The sequence below is a fragment of the Mus caroli genome, unplaced genomic scaffold (assembly GCF_978045245.1).
Source record: "Mus caroli unplaced genomic scaffold, Mus_caroli_1 scaffold_2, whole genome shotgun sequence".
NCBI lineage: Eukaryota > Metazoa > Chordata > Mammalia > Rodentia > Muridae > Mus > Mus caroli.
The window spans coordinates 88,187,571-88,204,822 of NW_028227257.1; the positions used below are offsets into that span (position 1 = coordinate 88,187,571).

Here is a 17,252-nt window from a genome sequence, read left to right on the forward strand (position 1 = left end):
GGGCTGAAGAGCAGAGCTGCAGGAGAGGAGCTGCTGATGACACAGAGCCACATGCTGGACACTACCAGAGTCAGGTTTATTAGAGAAGAGGGGCCTGGGGGAACTGGAGGGCTGAGAGGCCCTGCCCAGAGCAGCAGAGCATAGCACATGGCCCCCTGCCCCAGCTCCCTCATGGCTGTCAGCCCCAACTGTAGAAATAGATTTTCTGCCAGGAGGGCAAGTAGTCCATGAGCGGCCCTGCAATGGAGGGAGGGGGGGTGGTTTAGAGGAGCCAGGCCTCTGGCCCTGCCCTGTGCCCTGTTCTGACACTGCCACCAGCAGAGCAGCTTGAGACCACACCTCCTGCCTCTGATGCTATGTTAGAGATTAGGTCACAGACAAGGATCCCAGGTTGCCAGGGAACATGCTCAGCATGTCTTCCTTTATGGCTGGGTACCCAGGCAAGCCCCAAGGCCCCTCCTTGCCTTACCAGGTAAGTCTGCCTCCAAATATGCAGGTCCCAAAGGCAGGAGGAGGCTTGCCAACCTGATATGGCCTAATAATCCAACACAGGCACTGTTCTGGCTACAGCCCCACTTCCATGGGCCACCTTCGGCCCTGGCACTGTCACCTCCCAGTACTGATTTCAGGTTCACTCCTGACTGCCCATTAACCAAACCAAAAGAGGACAGAGCAAACATTAAAACGGGCCCTTTGTGCCTCAGGGACATCCCACACCACACTGTCCTACCACACTTACTTGCCACCAGACCCACGCCAGGGATGTGGTCTGTAAGCAGCTGGAGCAGGAAGAGGATCTTGGCTCTGATTGGGGAAAAGAACAGCATGCTGAGGGGCGGGCAGGGCGGCTCCCTGCTGACCAGGAGCTAAAGGCCTTTACTGAGCACCAGGCATCTCAGAAAACAAGGGACTAGGATGGACCCAACATAAGGCTAGACCACCGGCACTCCGCCTGTCCACAGCTGCACCCCATGTTCCCAGCTTGTCAGCTGGCAGACGTCACTCACACCCCTCCCCTCCTCTCTTTTCTACCTTCCTACCATTGGTATTCAACAACAGTGCTTCCTAGGGGCCACTCAGAGCAAGGTCTGGAAGTTTCCAGAGGGAAGGAAGCTGGTGAAAGAGAAGAGCTACACAGAAACCTCACAAGCCAATGCTCAGAGTAGGCGGGGGTCTGGGAAGGTCCCCTCTGCCTCAGAGAGAGGCTTAAGATAGGGGACTTTCCACAGGAGAACTTGGGGCGGGTTGGAGATGTGGTTCATGGGGAGAACACTTGCTTAGCATGAGGCCTGCGGCTTGACCCCCAGCAGTCCTGGGGGGGGACAAGACCTAACATCACGTCATTATATATCAAGCACAGGCAAACACATTCGGTTACCGCATACTATACAACCTATCAGCTGGGCCCCATCACTGTCCTTGTTTACAGGCGAGGACATGAGCCCAGCTCCTGCTCAGAGACCCCACCATATGTCATAGTGCCCTGGCAGGCCTTTTTCAGAGATTTCTCTGGCTAATGCAGGGGCTCTGATCCTCAAAGGTGATCAGTGAGGGGTGGGCCCAGCAGTAACAGTCTAGTGGGGGCCTGTTTAGTTGCCCAGCCCCTTTGAAGCATAGCACCTGCTCTGCGAAGTGGATGTCCCATGGAGAAAAGAACTGGAGAGGGGCAGTCTGCACCAACTGTGCCCTGCAGATCTTGTACCCTGCTGTTAGCAGTCTCTCAACACCAAGTATGCAAACTCACACTGGCCTGTCCCCTTTGAGGGCAGGCCATGTGGCTCTGGAGGCTAAACAGCACCAGAGCCAGCAGTCACTCAGCAGACCCCAGCCCTCTCCATGCAGCACGGAATACCCTGGTGATGGGAGGAAGGCCGTCCTTACTCAGAGAAGCGGTCATAGAACGGTGAGCGTAACAGGTAATATAGCAGCAGGATTGTGCGACGCCTCAGTTCTAGTCGCTCCCTCCGGGTCAAGTTCTTCCTGTCACTCAGGAGACTCAGGCTGTAGGGGAAGGGACAGACAAGGATGACCTATGACTCTGAGAAAGAAAAAGCCACACAGCAAGCAGAGAGCCCCATGGAACTCCATATCCTCACCCATTCTCACCTAGTCATATCTACCACACCAGACAGTAGCCAGGGTGTCCACGATCGCTGACCCCATAAGCCCAGGCTGAGCACTGACGGTCAAGATGTCAAGGATATCTGCAGTGCAGGGTCCAGCTCAGCTCCTCCCCAGCCCACCTCCAGCACAGCTAAGGATACAGTGCAGCAGGGGCCGGGCAATGTACAAAGACTCTGCAATGGTTTCCTGCAACCCCAGAGGTGTTGGGGGTGTGCTCAGTTCCTCCTGCTGCTGTTTCTGCCGAATTTCCCGCTGCTGAGGGGCTCCCCAGTACCGTGAGTGCAGGGATGGGCCTAGAACATAAAGACAAGGTCAGTGAGGCAGGAGCCAGAGTGGGTGCTGACAGAAGCCAGTCCTACGGGCTCACACTGACCTCAGCACCTAGGTGCCCAGTCCAGCTACATCTTCCACTTACTGTTCTGGAGGGTTCGCACCACTCTGTGTGACCGTTTCCCCACATATGACGGCTCCTGGCTGCCCGGATTGTGGTCACCATCTAGCAGGAACAGACAGGACATAACGTAAGAGGGACACATTCCTAGCAGAGCCTGCAGAAAATATGTGTGCAGTGAATGCTTGAGGATCTACCAGAGCACAAGAGCCTGGCCTCAGGCAGCAGCTGAACTAAGGGAATCACACCCAGAGACCGTGGTTTGGCAAAAATCTTTCCATAGAGGGAAGCACTCTGGAACCTACCCTGGCCCAGGAAGAGGCCATCCTCTCTCACAATCAGTCAACCAAGAGCCTAAAGATAGGAAAGGAAAGCCCACCCCATCAACATCTGTCCGGGCAATAGGACCGTGAGGCTGCATTCTCTCAATGTGATCAAGTTCATGTGGAAGGCATATCACTGTCCCCTTTCAAGATAAGGGGGAAGACTTGAGGCTGACGGAGGGGCCCAGAGCAGCCAGGTGCCCTGCCTCTTGATACGGTTCATGATACAGAACCAGGCCCAAGACAATTTTGGCAGGACACCTACCTTGTGCTGGTGCGCTATCCCTAGTTCCTGAGCCCACAACAGAAAAGGAAGACTCTTGCACACGTCCCAAGTTCAGGGATGCGAGTGTAGCTCAGTGGTAGAGCACTCGCCTCGCATGTACAAGACACTGGGTTTGATCAGCAGGAGCTCAAACATAAATAAACTCCCAAGTTTAAGTTCTCATTTTCTCCAAACCTTGCCTTCTTTCTTATAGAATAAACGAGTACTGAGCTGACAGGAAATGTGCTGCAGAGCCTCAGAGCAGCCCCACGCCTCACTCTACTCCTAGGAAAGAAGCAGCTTACCCAAGGGCTGTGCCTGGGTCTCCCTGTCCAGTGGAACAATGGGGGGTGACGTCTGAATGCCAGCCTTGAACCAGATCAGCAGGAGCATGCGCAGGACGGCCCTGGGGTGGGGATTATGGCAGTTAGGGGAAAGCGGTTAGAAAGCAGGTAGCAAGGCTGCTCTGCTGAGCACCTCATTGCTGGACTGGGTCACCCCACCTCAGTCCTGCCCTCCACAACCCAACCTACTTGGCCAACTGGATGAGAGCAATGACGAGCCAACGGCCTACTTCGCCCCACACCTTGGCAGCCCCCATCTCCATGAACACCTCCACACACTCCAGTACACTCAGCCATGTCAGCAACTTCTGCTGGGACAGCGACTGCAAGAAGCCCAGAGGTCAGGGAGCTTCTCTGCCCCAAGTGCTGTCCTAAAAAGAGCAGGCTGCTCCAGCAGGTGGGGGCCTCCTCCTTTCTAAGCCTAATACCTTGGTTCAATACCAAATCCACTGCTACCAGGCTGGCTGGCCTGGGACAGGCCTTTCTAGCTCTCTAAGACTTCGTGCATGAGGGCTGGAGAGATGGCTCAGTGGTTAAGAGCACTGACTGCTCTTCCAGAGGTCCTGAGTTCAATTCCCAGCAACCATATGGTAGCTTACAACCAACTGTAATGGGATCAGATGCCCCCTTCTGGTGTGTGTCTGAAGACAGCTAAAGTGTACCCATATACGCAAAATAAATAAACCTTAAAAAAAAAAAAGACATCTGTAGGATTTAGTTTGGTTTTTTTTTTTTTTTTGAGACAGGGTTTATATGTGTAGCCCTGGTTGTCCTGGAACTCACTCTGTAGACCAGGGTGGCCTTGAACTTGAAAATCCACCTGCCTCTGCCTCCCAAGTGCTGGGATTAAAGGCGTGCACCACCATTGCCCAGCCTTGTTTTTTGTTTTGTTTTTTTGTTTATTTTTTTAAAAGAAAAGAAACGAACTTCATGCATGAGATGACAACAATTGGTCTGTGGCTCATGTGGGCATGCCTCACTCTCTGAGACATGTGTACCACACGTGCTGGTCATTACTGTTTTCCTCCCAAGTCCCTGAGCTTCCCACCCTCAGCTCCTGGCAAAGTTCTCACCACAGGCAACTTTTTTCGAAGCTCCTTCCTCAGAATCCCGTCATTGAGCAGCACCAGCAGGTTCGAGGCAGAGTACACTGAGAAGCAGATTGTGGTCTTGAGAGGCCAGCCCTGCTGTGGCCTTCACCCCTCTCACCCTTACCCTAGAGCCCTACTGATCACATCTACCCACAGACTGTGTGGAAACCAACAAGCCTCTCCGCCCACTACCTCAGAGCCCCATTCTCTCCAGGATGAAATCTGAGCCAGTAAGAAATGAGCTGATTGGAGTGACAAGCCAGCCCTTGCTCTGCTGGACAGCACTGGTTACTGAGCTGCTCAGAACTGCCTGTCACATTCCAAACAGCCAAGTGTGTGGTCCCACCACCTCACCTTTGCTCTCTTCAGATGGTCCCCCCTGAAGGACTACATCACACCTACCTTTCAAAATCCCCCTCATCCTTTCATGATCTTCACTACCCCCACTAAGCAAAACACAGCCCTTACAGCAGGGAGGTGGGGGCATTTGAATACTGGTCCTGACATCAAGGACTTTTATTCCCTCAGCTAGACAGAACAACAGTGCCCTTCTCATACTCATAGGTCTGGTGAACTAGCAAGGTCAGGAAAGTTGCTTAATCCTAAGCAAAACCAGGAGTGAGAAGCCAGTCTGGGCCCTCACAGGTCGCCCAACTCTGGGGACACCAACTGTCTTGGGCGATGGACAGCTGATCTAGAGGGAAGCTCAGGACCTTCAGTCAAGGTTCCGCTGGAAGCCTTCTCCCTCCCCAGCCCAGAGTCCAACTCACCCAGTTCAGACAGCTCGTGTGAATCGGAGAAGCGACCTAGGGAAGAAGGTATAGAAGGTGTTGGTGAGTGTCTGTTTTACCCTGCGGCATTGGGTTCTCTAGTTTCCTCTATGCCACAGGAACCCAGACAGAACTGAAGCACCGCGACCACTACCCTGGGTCAACAGGCAAAGGGCCTTAGGGTTCCTGGGTCAGAGTCCCCAAGAAATGGGTCAAAGGTCAGTGTGGCACCTGCCAGCAGGTAACTGAGGCCCCGCACAGCCGTCTCCAGCTGGGCCGTGGCGGCTGGATGACGAGTCACGTACTCCTGGTAGCGGAGGCTCAGGAGCCGTAGCTTCTCCATCCTGCTCTGGCCACCGACAGTCCCACCGGCCGACAGCAAGGCTGGCAGCGGCGCCCTGCGTCCTGAGCCCTCCTTCCTGCTTCCGGCCTTAAGCCCGCCTCCCGGTTGCTCAACTTCCGCAGCCCAGGAGGACTTAGACGCGCGGAGCCCCTGAACGCCCCTTCACCCCATCTCTAGCGCCTCCTCCCGTGACCGGGAGCTCCCACCCTCCCTCCTTCCAGCCATTGGCTCCTTCTCTCTCCGCCCTGAAGCTCCCTAGAGCCTCTGGCACCCCGATCTGCAGCCTCCTAGGTTGGCTGCCTTGGCGCCTGCGTAGTTACAACTTGCGGGCAGGCTGAACAGTTCATACTAGAGAAGGTACTAAGGAGCCTCAGACTTTCTCAGCAGATCGCCGAGAGCTCGAACGGGAGGGTCAGGAAGCAAAGAGTTTGGGATTTAAGGCACAGGGAACCTTGAAATTGTCGTAAATAGGTCTCAGCAGCCGCCAGTCTCGAGTTTTTCACAAAAACCAGTGCCGGGTTTTTGCTGGGGCAAGCCTAACCAGCAGATTTAGAACAGTGGCTTCGGCTCCAGCTTCTTCAGAACACATGGACCCCCAAAACCCGTACCCGATGACTCCCTCCTTGGAGAATACCCTGGCCTATCCTTCTGCTCACCGTTTAGGGACGACCCTGCGCATTAGCTTCCCCGATCTGCACCTCGGGTTTCCTCATCTACAAAATTATTTGGGCCCGACTTGGACCTTGAACTCGGAATGAATTCCAGCGTTTTCCGGCCCTTGGATGCACCTCCAGGTTCTCAGCTGGCCTCCAAGAGTTGGTGGAAACTCCTAAGGTTCCATTCCTGAACTGAGCTGCAATGCTGTCAAGGTGCTGCAGAAGTGGAGGGAGGGAACCGTTCCTGGGAGGCAGTTGATTGGCTGTGGGAAGAGAGGGCTTGGCAAATCTGCGCCATTGCGGAGTCCGCCCGCGAATTTATGGTATATAAAGAATTGTAATACATTTATTTAATACCCTACCAGATATTATCTTTAGACAAGGACAGAATATGCCGTTACGCCCATCCACTATATTACGTACATGTACGAAAATGTCATAATGAAGCTCATTATTTTAGTTTGCATGTTTTGAGACAGGATCTCACTGTGAACCCCTGGCTGGCCTCAAATGCATAGAGATCTGCCTACGTCTGCCTCCCAAGTGCCAGGATTAAAGGCATGTGCCAGCACAAGAGACAAAGCACATTGTTTTGTACAATTAATAAAACACTCATAAAAATTCTCATTAGAGAGCTGGAATTGATGGATTCAGGGGTCAAGAAATGCTCGTTTAACCGAGCAGTGGTGGCGCACGCCTTTAATCCCAGCACTTCGGAGGCAGAGGCAGAGGCAGAGGCAGGCAGATTTCTGAGTTCGAGGCCAGCCTGGTCTACAAAGTGAGTTCCAGGTCAGCCAGGGGTACACAGAGGAACCCTGTCTCGTTTTTAAAATCTTTTTAAAAGCTGGGCATGATGCTGGAGAGATGCCTTGGAGTAAAAGACCACTTGTTCTTGCAGAAGACCGACATGATGGCTTGCAATGATACATAATTCCAGTTTTAGGGCATTCAATCTCTACAGGCACACACGTGAATAAAGACATGCAGGCAAAACTCATATGCATACAATGAAATAATTTTTAAAAGATTTATTTATTATAGGTGTATATGAGTACACTGTAGCTGTCTTCAGACACATCAGAAGAGGTTGTCAGGTCTCATTACAGATGGTTGTGACCCACCATGTGATTGCTAGGAATTGAACTCAGGACCTCTGGAAGAGCAGTCAGTGCTCTTACCCGCTGAGTTAGCTCTCCAGCCCGAAATAAATTTTAAAATCAAAAGCTGGACATAGTGCCACATTCCTGTAAGTAATTCCAGCACTCGGGAGGCAAAGTCAAGAGGATGGCTGCAAGTTCAAAGGCAGCCTCTCTCATTTAGTGAGTTCCAGGGTCGGCTGTGGTAGAGTAAGATTTTGTTTTTAAAAATTAAATCAAGCTGGGCGTGGTGGCGCACGCCTTTAATCCCAGCACTTGGGAGGCAGAGGCAGGCGGATTTCTGAGTTCGAGGCCAGCCTGGTCTACAAAGTGAGTTCCAGGACAGCCAGGGCTACAGAGAAACCCTGTCTCGAAAAACAAAACAAACAAACAAAAAAACCAACAACAAAAAAACCAAAACAAAAAATCAAACCGAAGTTAATTTTTAAAGCACCTGCTGTGTCTAGTCGACATTGGAATGCTGAGTTAGCCTAAGCCAGAACCAGGTGGTTTAAGCAGCACACTCACCAGGAAGTCCCAACATGCCACTACTTCCTTCCCTTTCTTTGATCCATGTGGAGCCAGGCTCCCATTGTTGCCAACCACTGGTGCCAGTATCAGCAAAGATTCAAGGAAAGGTGCGGTGAACCTCAGAAGAGTCTGTGGAATGGGAACTGTGGAAGTCGTTTTTCACCCTGTCCTGAGGCCTCACTTGCTCCTCACCCTACTGGCAATTGTGATGGCTCGATCTTCGTTGATGGCTTGGTGGGTTTGGAATCGCTGTAGCAACAAAGCTCCGAGTTTATGGCAACGCATCCATGGTTGGTATTCCCAGAAACACTGAATCTAGGGGCCTCGGTCTGGATGTTTGTATCCTTATTGCTTGGATTAGAGTCCTGAGCGGAAGGAAACAGAAAGCAAGCTGAGCACGTGCGCTGTCTTCCTGTTGTTTCCTGACTGTGGCTACAATGTGGCCAGCTGCCTCTGGCTTAGGAGACCACTGCTTCCCCGCTAGGATGCATTGTGCCCTGTAACTGTGAACCAAAATAAATACCCACTTAAGCTTACTCTGCCAGGTGTTTCTTTTGTCACAGCCATGAGAAAGAATGTCATACGTCGATTGGTGGGAACTCTTACACAGATGAAGCCCAAGGAGGCCCAACCACTTATTTTAGGTAGCACACAGCAAGGCCCTGACCAAAAAAAAAAAAAAAAAAAAAAAAAAAAAAAAAAAAAAAAAAAATGGCTCTGGCAGTGTCCTCTAGCCCATGACACGATGAGGCAAGCTTGGCTTAGGAATTGGCCTCAAGAAGTCAATGAGTTTACTGCCTTCTGGGCCACTCCTCCAGCCCTCTGCTGCCGCTGAAGTGAAGGTGTATGTGTTTGTACTTGTGTGTGCATGCCGGCAAGTACTTAGGTGCAGGATTTCATCAGATGGTCTTTTGTTTTGAGAAGGAAAGAGGCACTGGAGGACAGAGTGGTCCACCACCTCCCCTCCATATCCCAACAGTGAAGAGCTCATCTCTCTAGGAGAGGGGACTGGGCCCAGCCAGGCTGGCAGCAACAGAGCTGCCTGATTTTTTTTTTTTTTCTTCTTCTAGATCTGGAGGCTGATCAAGCTCCAGAGACAAAGAGCAGAGGTGTGTGCACAGGCTTGGCAGGCAGGCAGGAGGCCCCTCCCTTTTGGATTCCTGCCTGGACCTAGTGGCAAGGCTGGGCTGCAAAGGCCTCGGGATAAATTGTGCTGGATCCTCACACCTTCAGTGTGTCCCAAACCATGGGGAGAAGAAAGACCAGTTGGACAGGCCCAGAAGAGGGCAGCAGAATCCTAGAGAGGGTGCGGGACAGGTCCAAGGTCACAAAGTAAAGAACTGGCTCAAATGATGGCAGGAGAGGGGGAGGTCTCAGCTCCTACGGACTAGGCTCACTTGGGCTTTCCTTTCCTTGGAAGACTCCCAAAGGGCTTCTTGGAGGTCCAGCAGATCTTTCTGCCCTTCCCCCTCACTACCCCACCCACAGTGCTAAAGTTTCGACAGGATCCACATGAGTGACCCAAGTGGGATCAACAGAGTTAGTATCTCCACCAGCTCACCTCTCTTTATGGAATTACCTTGGTCTAGGCTCTCTCTGCCTGTGACCCTCCGTGCTCCTTCACATTTTGATTCCCACAACCATTGCTCTGGGTTGAGGGCCACTCTCATCCACCCCTGACCCAGATCCCAACTGCACAGCAGGCTGAGGATGACAATGGAGCACCGGGCCTCAAAGCCCTGCACACCAGGGTTTTCTCTTAATTCCTAAAAGTCCAAGAGGCGGCTTTCGGTGTCCATAGCAACCGCTAAAGACCTACAGGCTGATCCTCATCTCCCAGAGAAAGGCATTCCGATCACTGGAGCCAGCCCCAGGCTACTGTTGATGGATCTGCCTCCCTTTATACAACTGGACCTTCCCGCTAAAAGGCCCAGCTTGAGCTGCTGGTGAGGCCCTTACCTTAAAGGGCAGGTCCAAGTTCTCACCCAGTTTCCATACACATCTGAGCGCCTGGAATGTGTGTGGAGGTGTGGGAGGTGGGGGCTACCTCCCAGAACAAACAGGCAACTTCAGCTTCCCTTGAGGACCTGGGAAAATAAGTAAGAGATGTTGAGAAAACTACATTCCAGGAGGAAGGGCAGGGGCAGGTCATGAGGTAGAAGATGCTTGAGGGAGACAGAGAAAGCAGCCACAGCTGGGAGCCTACAAGAGAAGTGAGAGGCTGCCTGCCTAGCAAGTAGCCAAAGGCTATAGGTAGGTTCCTTTCACTCTTCAGGGACAATCTCATCTTGTGTCCTCCGGGTGATGTGAAGATTACCTGAGTAAAGACTTGGCAAACACTTAGCTCAGGGCCTGGCACTCAGTCTGTGCTCAACCAACCGTGGCGGGTCTCCTTCACAGTCCAGAGCTCCCTGCACCCCTACAGGGCAAAAGGCGTGCCGGAGGCCCGCTGAAGGGTGGAGAGAAAAGGGAGGAAGAAATCCAGGCCTTGGAGCCAGGCACAATCACAGCTTGTCTAGAAACAAGAGTGGGGGATGCCTGGCCCTGCCCCAGCGGCAAGGAGGCTCTTGGCCAGCAGGAGGGGAGGTGGCCTTCAAAAGGGCACAGTGCCCGCATCTTCCAGTCTGCTTCTGGGTAGGGCTAAGGGCCAGGGAGGACGCCTGCAGGCTACAGGTGTCCCCAGCAGGCCCAGCCTCCTGTCGTCGAATTGAGCAGGTGTCCCTAACCTCTGGGCCGGACATTCCAATCCCATCCCACTACCCTCAGCCTCCCAAACTTCCGCGGTGTGTTTGTCAATTCTTTGAGAGTCATCCGTTCCAGACCCAGGAGGGTGCAGGTAGTGGGCACAGGACCACCCTGGGTAGCCGTCCCCAAGGCCTTTAGCCCTCCCCGTGCCATGGTGCAAAACACCCTAAAAGGGGTTGAAGGTTCCCAGACCGTGCGGTGCAGGGGCGGGGCCCTGCCGGGGGTCTCCCCGCCCCTTCCAGCTCAGCCAAGCAAAGGTGAAACCTGAGCCCAGGTTGGGGGCGGGGCTAGTTCAGGATTCTGCCCAGGACCTGACTGCAGGGCGGTCGCAGGAGGAACAGGGCCTTCCCGGAGCCACTGGAGCAGGTGAGGCCGGCTGCTGCGCACGGCAGGGCGAGCAGCCGTCGGGCCCCGCGGTCCAGTGCTCATCTTGCTATGGTTCTTGGTCCGCAGGGTCGGTGATGGAGCCTGCAGCCCGGGGTCGCGCCCCGCCCTGAGTCCCACAGTCATGCTGCCCCGAGGGCGCCCCCGGGCAATGGGGGCCGCCGTGCTGCTGCTGCTGTTGCTAGTGGTTGGCTTCTTCCTGTTCGGCCGGGACCCGGAGTGTAAGCGCCGGAGCTGGGCAGGGGAAGAAGGGACCCTGTGTGACCGCTGCCTGCTCACGCCACGTGTCTTTTCAGACGGACTAGGCACAACTGCTACCCTCGATGAAGACCCGTACGGGAGTCGCAACCTCTCCGCCTCCAGCCCACAGCTTCTACTGCCACCCAAGTGCGAGGTAGTTGGGCCAAGTGCTGCCATCCCTGAGGTTCCTGGCCCCCAGTCCAACCATCTGGGCATTTGTGGGAACCACAGCACCTGACATGTGGCTACCCAGCTGGGATACCAGAGGACAATTGCAACGCACGCCCTCCACTCCTGTTCTAATTCCTCACTTGTGAAATTGAGGGTTGCATCTAGGCACCCCTTCCCCCCATCCCCACCTCCGCTCGGTGGGGCTACAAAATGGCTAAGCTAGCTAGTAGAAGTTGAGGGCCGCTGCTGAGCTGCTGACCTAGGTGTCCCCTCCCCAGATGTTGCATGTGGCTATCGTGTGTGCGGGATACAACTCCAGCCGAGAGATTATTACCCTAACGAAGTCCCTGCTATTCTACAGGTACAGACAGGCCTGGATGAGGGTCAAAAAACCTGCCGTAACAAAGCCCCACTGTTCTGAGTTTCCTTTCTTATGAAGGGGGCCATCAGAACATTCCCAAGAGCTCCTTGTAGCAGACAGGGCTTCCTCCCGTGGGGAGAATCCTGTATTGTTCCCACACAGCCATGTCAGGCTAACTTTCTCCACCCAAAAGGAAAAATCCGCTGCACCTCCACCTGATAACTGATGCCATAGCCAGAAACATCCTGGAGACGCTCTTCAGAACATGGATGGTGCCAGCGTTGGTGGTCAGCTTCTATGATGCGGAAGAACTCAAGGCAGGAAGGAGTCTTCCCCTCTGCGATCATGCTCAGCTAGGCCCACCCTCTTCTTCCTTCCAGCAGTGGGTGGTGGGAGAGGAGAGACTCTGTCCTACTAGACCTCCTGGAGCTGAAATCTTTCATCCTTTGGGGGGGGGGCAGTGGCTACGTCCAGCTGTGCCACTTGCTATGTTCTCCCCACCCCCCAACCCCCGACAGCCCCTGGTCTCCTGGATCCCCAACAAGCACTACTCTGGCCTCTATGGGCTGATGAAGCTAGTACTTCCCAGCATCCTGCCTCCCAGCCTGGCCCAAGTCATCGTCCTGGATACCGACGTCACTTTCTCCTCTGACATTGTGGAGCTCTGGGCACTCTTTGGTCGTTTCTCTGGTGAGACACCTGCAACCTTGCCCTAGCCTGCCCCTTCCCCAGCTTGCCCAGAGCCCACATCCCCAGGCAGCTCCCTCCCACCCTCCCCTCCCAGACAAGCAGGTGGTCGGTCTCGTGGAGAACCAGAGCGACTGGTACCTGGGCAACCTCTGGAAGAACCATAGGCCCTGGCCTGCCTTGGGCAGGGGATTTAACACAGGTGGGACAGTGGTGAGGGAGGCAGGATTGGGTGGGCTGTATGGGCCTCAGGGGTGGGGTGGGCACAGAATGCTAGGAAGCCCTCCCGAAAGAGCTCTGCCAATGCTTTGGACCAGACCGTGGGTGAAGAGAACTCACCTAACTTTTGTGTTTGTACCACATGGTGGTGCCAGCTCTTTGTTCCCTTTGAGACTGTTTTCCCATCCACATAATGGGAAGAGTTGATAACCCTGTCGTGGGGAGGTTTCTGTACCCAAGGGAATTACGGACAATTGCATCTGAACCATCAGAAAATATAGTTCTGTGTTAACAGTTTGGACATATTCTGAGACATTTGCCAATAGGCAATTTTGTTGCTGTGCACACACCAGAGGGTGTGTTTACACACACCCAGATGGGCTAGCTTACTCTTCTCCAGGCTGTGGTGTGGCCTGAGAACACCAGGCATGTTACTGGGTTGAGTGAGTGCCTACTGACAGGCAGCTGTAGTTCAATGGCAAGTGTCTGTATAGCTGAAACTGGAAAAGGCATGGAGGAAACGTACCGGGTAGAAGTAGGTTGGTTGGTCAGTTTGACAAGGACTCATGCATCCAGTCTGTCTTTGAACTTAACTGTGTACCCGAGGATGGCCTTGAACTTCTGATCCTCCTGCCTCTGTCTCCCCAGTGCTGGGACTACAGGTATATGCTCTCTGGTTTATGCCAAGCGGGTGCCATAAGCCAGGGCTTTATGCATGACAGACATGCACTACGACTGAGCTACACCAGCGCTAGCTGGTGACTTTTTATTTCATTTAATCATGTACCATCTGTAGTGTGTGCTTTATAGTATTGACCAAAGCACTGTTAGGTGACCGCCTGTACAATTCAGACCTTGCAGCCTGGTGTGGTGCTGCATCTTGGGGACTGAGGCAGGAAGATGGCAAGTCTGAGGCCAGTCAGAGAGACTTAGTGAGGTCCTATTTCAAAATGATATTTAAAAAAAAGATTTATGTGTATGAACGTTTAGTCTGCATGTATGTATGTGCACTGCATTCATGCCTACAACCAATGGAGATCAGAGAGGGCACCGAATCCTCTGAAATGAGTTACGAGGGCTGTGAGTCACCATGTGGGTTCTGGGGCTCGAACCTGGGTCCTCTGCAAGAGCAACAAGTGTTCTTAATCATGTATCTATCTCTTTAGTTCCTCAAAATAAAATTTAAAAAGCGGCTGGCAGGTATAGTTCAGTGGTAGGCTATCTTGAGTGTAAGAGGGTCCGGGCTTACCCCCCTCCCCTGCCCCATACTACAAAAAGAACATTTCAAAAGACTCGGGATGGATCCGGATGTCCCGGTGGGCATGGCAACCTCTCTCCCTGCTGGCAGGTGTGATCCTGCTGTGGCTGGACAGGCTCCAGCAAACTGGCTGGGAGCAGATGTGGAAGGTGACAGCCAAACGAGAGCTGCTGACTCTGATGGCCACTTCCTTGGCTGACCAGGTATGGGGGGATCTGCGGGAACAAAACTGAGGGGAGGGCTGGGGACTGAGATGTGAACTCTAAGGCAGAGCTGTTGCCGTTACTGCCTAGGACATCTTCAATGCGGTCATCAAGGAGCACCCCCATCTGGTGCACCCCCTGCCCTGTGTCTGGAACGTGCAGCTGTCAGACCACACTCTGGCTGAGCGCTGCTACCTGGAAGCAGCTGACCTCAAAGTCAGCAGGATGGAGAGGGAGGGGGCGGGGCGGGGCACGAGGGAGGGGCGGAGCACGGAGCAGGGGCACAAGGCACACTGACCTGACTGTTGCTGATACCTCCGGAATGTTCAGGTGATCCACTGGAATTCACCAAAGAAGCTTCGAGTGAAGAACAAGCACGCAGAATTCTTCCGTAATCTGCACTTGACCTTTCTGGGGTATGATGGGAAGCTACTGCGAAGAGAGCTCTTTGGATGTCCCAACCAGTTCCCTCCTGGGGCCGAGCAGGTGAGATGGGGCCATACTGGCTTGTCCTTGGAAGGTCTTGCCCCTCTGTACTGAAGGGCGTGTCATTCTTTCCTTCCTGGAACCCTGCTCAGTTGCAGCAGGCCCTAGCACAGCTGGATGAGGAAGAGCCCTGCTTTGAGTTCCGCCAACAGCAGCTCACTGTGCACCGGGTGCACATCACCTTCCTGCCCCACCAGCCACCACCTCCCCGGCCTCACGATGTCACCTTGGTGGCCCAGCTCTCTATGGACCGGTGAGGATGTGGAGGGTAGCTTCGGGTAGCACTGCATAGGCTGAGACTGAGGATTTGAGAGAAATGTGGTAGTGAGCTGCTGGTCCCTGGGAGGGTCCCAGAAGTCAGAGACATTGGATATGGTGGGGAAAGCTTGGGCTTTGAAGTCTCTCTGATGCCTAGAACTGCCCTTGTTCAGTGTTGGGGAACCATGAATAAGCTGCAGTATCTCAGGCTTCTGGTTTGCTCAGCTGTTAAATGTAGATGCACCCACCTAGGGGTAGCTGTGAGGATGAAAACCACACCAGCTCTGTGTGCTTGTAAGGTGCTTAGTCACAGGAGGGAGCGGTTCAACAGCTAACTCTGGGGAGGAGTTCCAGCCATCCCTGGGCTTCTGTGCACACATGGCCACGTAGGGCTGACGACCCACCTCACCTCAGGCTGCAGATGCTGGAAGCCCTGTGCAGGCACTGGCCAGGCCCCATGAGCCTGGCCTTGTACCTGACAGATGAAGAGGCTCAACAATTCCTTCATTTTGTGGAAACGTCGCCAGTGCTCTCTGTGAGGAAGGATGTGGCCTACCATGTAGTGTACCAGGACGGTCCTCTCTATCCAGTCAACCAGCTCCGCAACGTGGCCTTGGCCCAGGCTCTCACACCCTACGTCTTCCTCAGTGATATTGACTTCTTACCTGCCTACTCCCTCTACGACTACCTCAGGTGGGCAGGATATTTTGGGAACCCTAGGCTGCTGTGTTCCTGTTTCTTTCTGGAGCTCAGTGGTTTCCACAAAATGGAGCTCATCTTAGGCCTTTTCTTTGGGCTGCTACTGAGCCATGGAGGTAATGTCCTGTTTCAAAAAGCGGTTTCCATGTGGCAAGGCTACCTGGAAGGTGAGGCTGCGGCTCAGCAGGGGTGAGGCCCCTGGGCTGAGTGCCCACATGCCTCTCCCCAGGGCCTCTATCGAGCAGCTGGAGCTGGACAGTCGGCGCAAGACTGCTTTGGTGGTGCCTGCATTTGAGACCCTACACTACCGGTTCAGCTTCCCAAACTCTAAGGCAGAGCTGTTGACTTTACTGGATGCCGGCTCCCTTCACACCTTTAGGTAAGAGGGGCCAGGTTCTGCTCTGTTGTTCCCATGCTGGGGCACCCTGAGCTCACAAACTCCTACTCCCTGCTCGCACCTGATTCTGTTACACAGGTACCACGAGTGGCCACAGGGTCACTCATCCACAGACTATTCCCGCTGGCGGGAAGCCCAGGCACCATACCGTGTGCAGTGGTCAGCTGATTATGAACCCTACGTGGTGGTACCCCGTGACTGCCCCCGTTATGATCCTCGCTTTGTGGGATTTGGCTGGAACAAGGTGGCCCACATTATAGAGTTGGATGCTCAGGTAAGGAGGGCACCTTAATGCCCTGGCTGTGATCTGCCCCTTCCTTCCTAGTGGGTTATGGCACAAGCTTCCAGTTCGGCACTACTGTGTCTCCCCAGTTCAGCCCTGGCTTCTGTCCCCATTCTTACAGGAATATGAATTCCTGGTACTTCCTGAGGCCTTCTCTATCCACTTGCCCCACACTCCAAGTCTGGACATCTCCCGCTTCCGCTCCAGCCCCACCTACCGCAACTGTCTCCAGGCCCTCAAGGAGGAGTTCCACCAGGACTTGTCAAGGCGCTATGGGTCTGCAGCCCTGAAATACCTCACTGCCCTGCAGCAGGCCCGAAGCCGGGCTTGAGCTTGCCCCGTTGCCCTAGCTATGGCTTACACGTTCCCTGTAGAGGCTGGAGAACCCTGGTGGCCCACCCTTACTGCTATTTAAGTTATTTAAAATTTTTGTCAGAAGGGGCAGAGTGGAGCATCTGTGGGGTTCCTGGTTCCTTCTGCTGTTCCACACTGGGATCCAGCCCTCCTTTGCCTCAGCTGGTTTGGGGCTAGTTCTAATTCTCTTATATAATAAAATTTTTTAATTTTTTTTTATCTTATGTGTGAGTGTTTTGTCTGTATGTATGTGGCAAGAGGGCTTTAGATCCCCTGGAAGTAGAATCACAGGTGATCATGAACCACCTTGTATGTGCTGGGGACCAACCCAGGTCCCCATTTCTCCCGAGACATTTCAGTAAAGTCTAGCCCCACAATGAAGTTTTAAAACGCACTTTTTTTTGTTTGTTTTGCTTCTGTGCTCTGGCTGGGGAAGCACAGGCTCTTTGGGGTCTGAGGGCGTCACCGGGCATCATCTGGCGGGAGGAGACTCCAGCCAGAGTTCTAGGACTGTCTGACCCCTCGCGGGCCAC

At 53.6% G+C, this 17,252-nt stretch overlaps 2 protein-coding genes and 1 long non-coding RNA gene across 6 annotated transcripts; 1 reads left to right on the forward strand and 2 right to left on the reverse strand.

Moving 5' to 3' along the window:
• Window positions 1–55: 55 nt before the first annotated feature.
• Pex16 (peroxisomal biogenesis factor 16) lies at window positions 56–6,517 on the reverse strand. 3 transcript variants are annotated; one of them, XM_085834640.1, is made up of 11 exons: window positions 6,308–6,517; window positions 5,309–5,344; window positions 4,521–4,597; window positions 3,637–3,770; window positions 3,409–3,509; window positions 2,540–2,620; window positions 2,265–2,417; window positions 2,107–2,179; window positions 1,882–2,001; window positions 740–804; window positions 56–237 (listed from the first exon to the last, which is right to left on the reverse strand). In XM_085834640.1, the coding sequence occupies exons 4-11, from the start codon at window positions 3,708–3,710 to the stop codon at window positions 179–181; spliced, it is 726 nt and encodes a 241-aa protein (XP_085690766.1). In that variant the 5' UTR covers window positions 3,711–3,770; window positions 4,521–4,597; window positions 5,309–5,344; window positions 6,308–6,517; the 3' UTR covers window positions 56–178. The 3 variants fall into 3 exon arrangements, with proteins under 3 accessions (XP_085690766.1, XP_021011060.1, XP_085690765.1); XM_021155401.3 differs by lacking the exon at window positions 6,308–6,517 and adding an exon at window positions 5,540–5,790; XM_085834639.1 differs by lacking the exon at window positions 6,308–6,517 and adding an exon at window positions 5,614–5,782.
• Large2 (LARGE xylosyl- and glucuronyltransferase 2) lies at window positions 6,473–16,938 on the forward strand. Of its 2 annotated transcripts, XM_085834637.1 has the most exons (15): window positions 6,473–6,520; window positions 11,173–11,324; window positions 11,400–11,497; window positions 11,793–11,875; window positions 12,069–12,192; window positions 12,394–12,565; window positions 12,660–12,764; window positions 14,130–14,242; window positions 14,333–14,458; window positions 14,573–14,728; window positions 14,821–14,981; window positions 15,401–15,679; window positions 15,915–16,064; window positions 16,161–16,356; window positions 16,487–16,938. In XM_085834637.1, the coding sequence occupies exons 1-15, from the start codon at window positions 6,510–6,512 to the stop codon at window positions 16,694–16,696; spliced, it is 2,136 nt and encodes a 711-aa protein (XP_085690763.1). In that variant the 5' UTR covers window positions 6,473–6,509; the 3' UTR covers window positions 16,697–16,938. The 2 variants fall into 2 exon arrangements, with proteins under 2 accessions (XP_085690763.1, XP_085690764.1); XM_085834638.1 differs by lacking the exons at window positions 6,473–6,520; window positions 11,173–11,324; window positions 11,793–11,875 and having other exon boundaries at window positions 11,412–11,497.
• On the reverse strand, window positions 7,344–10,874 carry LOC115030396 (uncharacterized). The gene is made up of 3 exons (XR_003835999.2): window positions 10,292–10,874; window positions 9,934–10,061; window positions 7,344–8,339 (listed from the first exon to the last, which is right to left on the reverse strand). It is a non-coding gene; the product is annotated as an uncharacterized LOC115030396 (long non-coding RNA).
• Window positions 16,939–17,252: the final 314 nt, after the last annotated feature.

Excerpts from the sequence above, each read along its gene's own strand:
- Pex16 (XM_021155401.3), bottom strand. The coding sequence starts at position 5,651 with ATGGAGAAGCTACGGCTCCTGAGCCTCCGCTACCAGGAGTACGTGACT. Across the intron at positions 3,510-3,636 it reads GCTCTCATCCAGTTGGCCAA|GGCCGTCCTGCGCATGCTCC; the intron begins GTAGGTTGGGTT and ends TCCCCACCCCAG. Across the intron at positions 2,621-3,408 it reads GACCCAGGCACAGCCCTTGG|ATGGTGACCACAATCCGGGC; the intron begins GTAAGCTGCTTC and ends TGTTCCTGCTAG.
- Large2 (XM_085834637.1), top strand. Across the intron at positions 14,982-15,400 it reads GCCCAGCTCTCTATGGACCG|GCTGCAGATGCTGGAAGCCC; the intron begins GTGAGGATGTGG and ends ACCTCACCTCAG. Across the intron at positions 15,680-15,914 it reads TCCCTCTACGACTACCTCAG|GGCCTCTATCGAGCAGCTGG; the intron begins GTGGGCAGGATA and ends GCCTCTCCCCAG.